The following is a 9576-nucleotide window of genomic DNA, read 5'->3' on the forward strand; positions in this document are numbered from 1 at the left end:
AACGGCGGTTGCATTACGATCGTGCAAGACTTTAAATGGTAAATTCAAAGTCATCTTTTTCACTCTCCTTAACACCTTCCTGCTCCCCTGGCCCTGGCCCAGACTGTCATATGGTATCAGATACAAGGAACTCAGTGGACTCACAAAGACCTCTATCCAGTAGGCCGTGGACCCTGCTTTGTAGGAGTCTTACATCTGAATTGGTTCTGATCCTGGACCAGCTTAATACTGTAGTAGAAGCATTCATCAGCTTTTGGAAGTCGTTGCACCTTTTTCTGTGTCTGCAGCCATGGACACAGCAGAAGACAGTCATTGTTCTTGCCAATCCTTGTCCTGGAAATGCACTTGTGTGAAGTAACAATAATGCGACACCATCATCAGCCCTAACTTATCCTGGGTCTGCATATTGGATCGATCAATTTGAACTGGTTTGTTATTGGTACAAAACCAAATCATAGTGGTCCTTGTTAGTGTAGTACAAGTACTAGACTGGGACTAGGGTTCGATTGCTCAACAGGGAGTGTTTGGAGGGGGAAGCCATGGAGTAGTGGTCAGAGAATCACCGGTCAGCCACAACATTAAGACCACTGACAGGAGGAGTAGATGGCATTGATCGACCCCGCCCCACAGCAATGATACACCTGGTCTCCAATTCAACAAAGTATCTGTGCAAGGGCGCAAGGGAGACCTATACAATATTACACAGGAGGTCATAATGTTATGACTATATATATAGATAACCTTTATTAAGCATGTTTCTTCTTCATTTATTTATGTTTTTAAGTCTGAGCACCTTATGCAAACCCTTGTGCGATTTATCTAAGGTTAGCATAGCTTCCTTGTGTCATGATTTCACAGGAATTGTTATCTCAGCTGTCACGTCCCGTTTTAGACTGGCCCTAAGACCACCCACCCAATTAACATACAGGCACAGAAACAAAGAAACCATACCTAGTGATAAATCTGTGTTTATTTATTGTAAAATCATATTTTCATCCCACATAGTCGCCATCGAAAACCTCATAAATCAAAAAAGACACTGCCCTGAACTGCATCTGTAACCAGTTATAACAATGAGGCACGCACATGGTTTATGATAACTCGGCCACTGATTACTGAACTCATCAAGCTGATGTCTGCAGACACGGTGGCATCATTAAATGGAACTGAGAAAGAAACGAGCAGTCAACCCATCGGGCAGGTTGTGAACAAGTCAGCAGATGATCAAAAGTGTGTGGACTGAAACAAGTGCCCTGAGATAATCCTCCTTTACTGCACAGGAAGACTGTGTCAGAGTCGGAGCAGGATGTCGACGTACAGTGATTATTTATTTAGTTATTTTACAGCTGACAGTTTTCTCTCCTGGGAGAAAGCTTATTACTGATAAAAAATGATGGGCAAGACTATTACATAATATGAAATCCTTATTGTGTAATGAAGACAGCCTTCATTGTGGCATCTTGAGACATGGATGTCTCATTCGACAGTTCTCTCGTTTCATTTTGACTGGTGAGTGCGTGCCGTGTCAGGAAGAAGACTGAGATTCAATAGGGAAACGCACACTCTCAACCATTCACACATTATGATATAACTGAAAATTACCCCTCCCCCCCCTCGCAGGCAAAAGGAGAGAGAGGCGTGTCATAATTTATGACTTAAAAAGCATGAACTTTTCAGCGCACAGTGGCAGAGATGGCACTTCATGTTTACGGCAATCATTTCCTTAGTGAATGATTCATGTGGATGTGGCGCTCATGAATCTTTCAGAGAACAAACAGAAACACTGATGCTGAGAGCTTTACACTCCTTCACTGGTCGCTGCCTCAACAACCAATGAGTGTCCGGAAATCCAAGACAATGACACAGGCAATAAAAGAGAAAACATACAATTTTATGTGCAATTAAACATTTTATATAATATGTGCTTTTCTGTGGTATTCGTATTTATAAAATCCAAATACATGCAAGATTTGTGGTAAATAGGTATGGTAAGATAGTCTGACTGTAAATGGTTTGTGTGTCACAGTCAGCGGAGGTTGGAGGTACCTGGTGGTGTGGCTTTGTGAATCTCAGTGCTCGTTTAAAGTCACCTAAACTCTTTGAGGTGCATGGCTTGGTGAGTCAGCTGAACGTGATTCAGATCGATCTCAGATTGGCACTACCGATGTCACTGCTGATAACTGATCCAGCTGTATCCCCATCACAGAGCTGTCCATCCTCCCCAGCTTAGCCAGTATGTTGGTACCACAAGTCCTGATACCACAGCATAAGATAGCCCTGCCCACTACACTGCCAGAACATCCATGGAAATCCAGTGCACAGGTTTAAGGACTTCAGCCTGGTCTGTTGTTTCCTGTGGAGGACATCAGTGGTGTCCAGTTTATTGTTGCGCCTGCAGGACTGCAGGAACTCGGAGCTGTCTACCATGTCCACTATCTTCACTGGTATTGTGACAGGACTGGAAGGCCTCTTGCTAGTCCAACACCACCTCCTTAGTCTCCTCAATTTGCAGGTAGTAAGTTTTCCTCTGTACTCTTTCTCATCATCTCAGACACAACCAACAGTGGAGGACTCAACTGAGGACCGGCACTTGACATGAGTCACACCCAAAGGTGAAACTTAGAAAGGACTTTAACATTAAAACCACTGATAGGAGGAATAAATAACATTGACCATCTTGTACCAATATATTGTTTTGCTGGGAAACGTTTGGACCTGGCATTCATCTGGATGTTACTTAGACATGTAGCACCCACCTAGACCAGATCAGACACCCCCACCCCATAGCAATGACACTCCTTGATGGCAGCAGCCATCCCCAGCAGGATGCAGCCTGACACAGACACACACACACAAAAACGCTTTAGGAACAACTAAAAAAACATGAAGAACAGCACAAGGTGTTGACCTGGCCTCCAAATTCACTAGATCCCAAACTGATCAAGTATCTGTGGGATGATCCACAGAGGCCGCTCCCCTCAACCGACACAGGACCCAAAGGCCCCCACTAACAACATTCTGTTTCCAGACACCACAGGACACCCTCAGAAGGCCCATGTCCATTCTCTGAGTCCCAACTGTTTTGGAGGCACAAGGGAGACCTACACAATATTAGGAAAGTGGTCATAATGTTATGCCTTTTTGGTGTAGGTGGGCTTAAAAAGGAAGCATTATCATACGCTGTAGTTCTTCCAGTGAACACTAGATGGTTCTTTCTTTGCTAGAACCTATTGGAGCAGGATATGCGTGACTCTTTATCTTCCAAAGGAGTCGCTACACAGGGCTTTGCGACAAAGTATTAAATGCACACTGTGTGTATGCTCCTTTCACCCAATCTGTGACTATATATTAGGTTTTATAGATTTGATCAGAAAGCATGTTAGGTGTGTCAGTAAATGTGGTTACTATGGAACCAGGCTATATAAAAATGTTGGATGGGCCACTCTCACCCTGATATTCACTGACACTTCTCTGCTCAGTGGAGCCGTGTCCTCCTTTAAAAATCACATTTATGTGTTGCCTAGAAGCCGCAGTCGCCTGGTGGAAATCTTTCATCTTGCCTGCGTAGTGCCCTTCAGAGGGCCCTACCGGCTGTTTGGATTTTAGCCAAGGTTACTATAGAAACACACAGAGGGAGAAGTGGAGGAAAACAGGAAAGGCTTGGCACAGGCTAATGGAGAACACGCTTATTGATTCCCACCAAAAGCAAAAACATGAAAGTTTTATTTTCGCCATTGTTTAGTCAAACTGAAATCATTTGAAAAGGTGCATAGATGTATTTGATTATTTGACCGATTAGCTGCTTGCTGAATTGATTCATTTACTAAATAGTCAACAGATTTTTGCTTTTACACAAAATATATTCTTTACGACAGACACACTCACCCACCTTTTTTTTTTTTTTTTAATTTGAAATAAAACTGTTTGTCTCAATAGAGTCGATCAAATCAGCGGAGTGACTGATCGAGTGACTTTCATCCAGTCACAGGCTGACACTGGATGTGTGCGCGCCGCCTCAGAGGACAGTTATGCTCTTTGAGGTGAGTTTGATATTCATGACAGATACCTGCACGGATCACAACTGAAATATTTAAATGGAGCTGACGGGGAGAGTATGGGATCGACTGACGAACCAACAAACAGATGAATGAATTAAAGTGCTGATCAAACGAATTAAATTAAAATGTATGTTTGACTGAAGTCAACCACACTGAATGCACTCGACATGCATATTAAAAAGTACATTAACATGAATTACTGTGCACATGACTGAGAGAGCAGGAGAGAGGTAATGAATAAATGGATGAACAAATGAGAATGAATGAATGAATAAGTAAATGTTGAATCAAACTGTGCGAACGAAGAAAGTGAAAGTTGAGAAATGTTTAATTGATCACCATCAAAACACAAATACTGTTGCTGTCATTGATCATGAAGGACATTTTTACAGCACAGTTTTGAAAAATACAAAAATTTTAATTATTCTATAAACAACAACAATGTTTAAGTGGAATGTGATGTGAGCTTTGTGTAAACCAAGGAGCTGGATTCAAAATGTCCAGTGGTTTACACATTTTGCTATTACTATGCGTTTAACAGGCTTTGGATAGGTTTACAGTGACCATTACTCTATTATAAAAACACAGAGAATGATTTTCCTTCTAACCATAATTATATGATCCCTATACCTTAACCTATGCTCCCTCTATGAGCAACAAGGTTACAAAGTGCCAAATTTGTCCACCTGCAGCATCCTTGAGGTGTTGTCGCATAGTCATCCATTTAAAAATGTGCAATTTATACTGTACCTGCTTCTTTCTGTTGATGCTGTTGTTAGAAGAAAATGAATTAAATAGTGCTGTTAATTGTGAGAATAAGTTTTTCTTCCAATTTTCAAACTAAATAGAACATATAATTAAGGGGAGACTGAAAGAAAAAGTCTGAGGCCAGTTCAACCTTGTGATCTGTTGCTCATCTTGACAGGCATTTTGATGGTAATGTCCGTTTCTGAGCCTTTGCACCAAGTGTTTTGGTCTTTGTAGTTGATAAAATCGTCATGTTGGCTGCAGACTGATGCTGCACTGCATACCACCCACTAACCAAGGTGATTCGGTGGCATTCATTATAAGTTAAAAGTTAAAAGTCATTATAAGTCATTGTAAGTTAAAAGTCATTCAGAAGTGAAGAGATTTATTTCAATCCAGTGTTGCATTAATTTTTCACCAAGATCTTGTATTGATGATGAGAGAGTCTGACCACTAATTAAAGCCTTGTCCAGCACATCCCAAAGATTCTCAATGGGGTTAAGGTCTGGACTCTGTGGTGGCCAATCCATGTGTAAAAATGATGTCTCATGCTCCCTGAACCACTCTTTCACAATTTGAGCCCCATGAATCCAGGCACTGTCATCTTGGAATATACCCGTGCCATCAGAGAAGAAAAAATCCATTGATAGAATAACCTGGTCATTCAGTATATTCAGGTAGTCAGCTGACTTCATTCTTTGGGCAACATAATGTTGCTGAACCTAGACCTGAGCAACTGCAGCAACCCCAGATCATAGCACTGCCCCCACAGGCTTGTACAGGTAACGTGAGGGAAAGACTTTTACTGAAACCTGATCTCCCGCTTGGAGGGAATCATGTCAGTTTTGCGGCACAGATACATTCATACATGTGGAAGTGGAAGAATTATACCCCATTTTGAAGTCTCCTGTGCCGCAACTCTGTACATCAAAAATGACTCATTCAATTCCCTTGACTTTCAGTTCATCTCGTACTCGATGGAGATAATCAGGATCTGGGTATCCATACCTGCAAACAACAGAAACACTGAATTAACACAGACAGTTCAGACGGACATAGACATAGTCATAGGTATAGTACAAATCATATAGTAATAATACTAATGAGCTTGTGATAATGTGATTACATTTAGGTCACATAAATCCTTTTCAGTTGACATAAATAAAATAAAATAAGGAATGCACTGTCACACACCTGCTTAGTGCATTTGTTTGTAGCTTTATATTTTAAGAGGCCTAACTAGCCAATAAGTGGTCAAGCGATCTGCAGAGATTATGGCCTCTCTTTAAAAAAACAACTGGACTTGTTTGTTTTCTTGAAGAAGTTTCACCGCTCATCTAAGTGGTTCTTATTCTGTTCTAAAGATTTCACAGAAGAGGCCAGTGGTGAAATGCCTCACTTCAAAAGGACTCAAATAAGTGCAGCTGCTATTAAGATATTTAATGGTCAGTCAATAAATAAGTGATCAGTGATATGTAATGTAATAAGAGTCCTTACTTAGTTGGTCCTCCATGTGTTGATGTTTTGTGGTGAATATCATTCCATGTGACCGTGTTTTTCCGGCCACTGGTGCTGGATTGACCAATGGTAAAGATGAGTCTTTGATTAAATGCTCGCTTCAGCAGTGTTAGGATCATTCTGCCTTCTGAGGAGTCTGGGAGGTAGGCTGTCCGAGTTGTGCCTTCGTATGGCTGACCAGGGTTTGGATGCTCTTCCTGTAGAAAGAGTTTTTTCAAGTTTTTAAAAATTTTAAAAAGAAATAACTAAACAAAACAAAACAAAACAAAAAAAAAACATTCAGCATGTAAACACGTGCACACACACGAGGATGCTAATTCTGAGGATGCAGGTGATAGTGTCCCAGCCCAGCACAAATCCCCCAAAGCAAAAGATAAGAGTGGGGTCCAAAGGCCTCCACATGGTTGGAGGATTTAAAAACAAACACAAGAATTCATGACACATTTGAACTGACATACATTTCTGGCTATATAACTCTTTTGTACATAAGGTAAGACTTGACATGTCTTGACTGTCATTAATTTTAAGAATGAAGTATTGCAAAATTCAGCTTACCTTTTGAATACCACTTGGAATATAATATTGGATGATTATTGTTCCATACTTTTCATATCCAGGCAAAGATGAAGAATTCTTGGTGACATTCATTGTGCCTCCCTCAGGCTGTGTCCCTGTCAAAGTGCCATATAATGCTCCACAGGTCGGGCATACAGGCTTGTAGTCAAAAGCTCTTTTCAGGCAGTCTCTGCAGAATGAGTGTTTGCACGGTAGTATCTTTTTCTCTTTTGTTACTATTGGTTCCATACAGATTGGACACGATTCATCCTCAGATATTTTCTTGTGTCCACCTGGAGGACTTGAGGTAGTTGTGCCTGGAATCTTGCTTGATCTCTGGCTCCCTCTCTTTCTATTTTGTGAGAGAAAATCTTTCAATTTGGCTATTTGTGTAAAATGCCCAATGGCGGTGACTTCGTTTTTTCTGGAGCTTGGTTTAAAAAGAAGTAGTGGAAAATTTCTCTCCAGGTCCAGATGGTTATGTGGACTGACAGGGACAGATATCATCTGTAAGTCAGAGGCAGTTCTCTGGTAGAATGCGATGAATCGCTGTCTCACAAAGTCATAATGACGCCTGTAAGTAGTGTGTAGTGGTCTGAAGTCCAACTGTACTGTGCTACTGGCTGAACCGTCCACTGCTCTGAGGTCAGGCTTTGTCACAAAGACAAAACTGTTCCCTAGTATTTCGTTAAGTTTTTCTCTACATTTATGCTGAATGTAGTCCATAACAACTGCAGATACATCAACAGAGTTGACATGGGTGGAAGCATCATAGTTAGTGATAGCTGATAGTTTCTTTACAATTTTCTCTAACTCCTCAAATGTTCCTCTAACTTTATAGTTGGAACCTTTTTTCGCCGACTTGCAAGACTGAAGAACCTCCTCTAATCTTCCAGGGCCTTCATAATTAGCTTCATCAATGATGATGGTGATGTCTGTGATAAACTGCAACAGAGCATGACAGCTGAAGTTAGTTATTAGATCCATAAATTCAATCTAGATACAAAATGCCATATAGTTTGTTAGAGTTATCAAGATTTAGAAATGTGTGTGAAAACTGTGTTTGATGGTGCAATAAATTTAATACATTAAAATAAGACTCAAACAATTATGTGAATTCAAGGAATAAATAATTGATCCATAGGAGAAAAACCATTGAAAAAAAATGTGTTTTAACATGGCAAACTATTAGAGTTAGAAATGGCAAAAGAGAAAAAATAAATGAAGAGGGAGGCACTAATATTTAGCTAGAATAGAAAGCGTTTCAGTTTGAAACAAATAAAACAATTTCCTTGATCTGCCACAGACAGCAACGACTTACCTTTGTGTTGGTCAGACACACTATCTCAGGACTATTTAACAGAAAGAACAGCAACCCTTTCTAGAGAAAGTTAATACACTTGTGTTACAAACCAATGCATAGTGCACATATAGACTGCAGCGCCTCTAAGTAAAGTGTTTTAAAACAATAAAAACTGTAATTCGGTGGTCATTTTTCAAACAAGACACAATGGCAAGTATGACCCATTGTTGGCTATGATGCATGCTATAAACTGGGCTCGTGTGCCAGTTGGGAGTTGCCTACTTGGACTGACATGGAGTGTCCTGAGTATTATCGTTATTGTTATTGTTATCCCTATTTCTGTTGTTATTATTATTAGTTTAGAACTTTCGATTTTGATTCCAACATATGATAAAAAACATAAAACGAAGGGCACTGGAAGTTAATAATAATAATAAAAACAAAACCCGGAAGTGTTATATCAGTTCTCTGGTCAAGACAGCGCAGTTATCTGCGTCAAAAATCAAACGTGTCTAGTTTGTTTTTGTGGCAAACTGAAATAGAGGGAAAGGAATACGATTAAATCGTTGAGCTTCCCCGCGTGCTGTAGGAGCAACAAGCGTTGATCAACAACCACATTTGTTACTACAAAATCGACTGCTGTTTTCATATTCCGCCTATACTCGCTTGGTAAACACCTTTTAAATCTAAATATAAAGAACCTACCTCCATAATGCTCTACTAACTCTCCTCTGCAGCGAGTCGTTGGGATGTTGTTTCTCTGTACCCAGCGAAAACCAGTCTGCTTTTAGGTTTCACTTTCTTTCTCAGTGCTCATCATGTCGTTCAGTGACCCCTGTCGGTTTCCTTAGAAACAACATAAACAAAGATATCGGATCGGCCCATGTATTCAACTATATCTTAAAGAGGTCCGTCCGGTTGGAGAAAATTTCTTGAAGCAAGGCTCCAGAACATCAAGATATCTAACTATTTAGTGTGATAGAAGTACAAGTAGCCTATTAGTTGTATCAACATCTGCATGTAAAATTAATCAAATCAAATTAATTCAGTACGATGAGAAAACTTTTTGACAATATTTATTGTCATGGAACAAAGAACTGAACATATATACAATCCTGTAGACATAATGTTCTCTTATTAACTAAATAAAAGTGAACTGCATTTCAAAATAAGAGAAAATAGAAGGGGGTGCGCGGCCAAAAAAGTTTGGGAAGACTATAAACTCGTTTCTCAGGTAACTTTTCTCCCCTCACTGCCATTTCTCCTGTTTTACCTCTCGTGTGTTTGGCTCATGTTTGCAGCACGTTTGCGTAAAAGCGGGTACTCGGCGCGGATACAGAGCAGAGGTGGGCTTTGTCCTGTTAAAATAATATTTTTAATCAAAGACGGGAGTAA

At 40.2% G+C, this 9576-nt stretch overlaps 1 protein-coding gene across 1 annotated transcript; it reads right to left on the reverse strand.

The window, feature by feature from the left end:
* Positions 1-4318: 4318 nt before the first annotated feature.
* On the reverse strand, positions 4319-8953 carry LOC311508141 (E3 ubiquitin-protein ligase DTX3L-like). Its single transcript, XM_084572806.1, has 4 exons — positions 8887-8953; positions 6879-7823; positions 6303-6520; positions 4319-5813 (listed from the first exon to the last, which is right to left on the reverse strand). Exons 1-4 carry the CDS (start codon positions 8890-8892, stop codon positions 5744-5746), a joined length of 1239 nt encoding a protein of 412 aa, XP_084428932.1. The 5' UTR covers positions 8893-8953; the 3' UTR covers positions 4319-5743.
* Positions 8954-9576: the final 623 nt, after the last annotated feature.

This window comes from Chelon labrosus (assembly GCF_963514085.1).
Source record: "Chelon labrosus genome assembly, chromosome: 22".
Classification (NCBI taxonomy): Eukaryota; Metazoa; Chordata; class Actinopteri; order Mugiliformes; family Mugilidae; genus Chelon; species Chelon labrosus.

Coding starts and splice junctions, on each gene's coding strand:
- LOC311508141 (XM_084572806.1), bottom strand. Junction 6,521..6,878: donor TTCCAAGTGGTATTCAAAAG/GTAAGCTGAATT, acceptor CTCTTTCTACAG/GAAGAGCATCCAAACCCTGG. Junction 5,814..6,302: donor ACACATGGAGGACCAACTAA/GTAAGGACTCTT, acceptor TGTTGTTTGCAG/GTATGGATACCCAGATCCTG.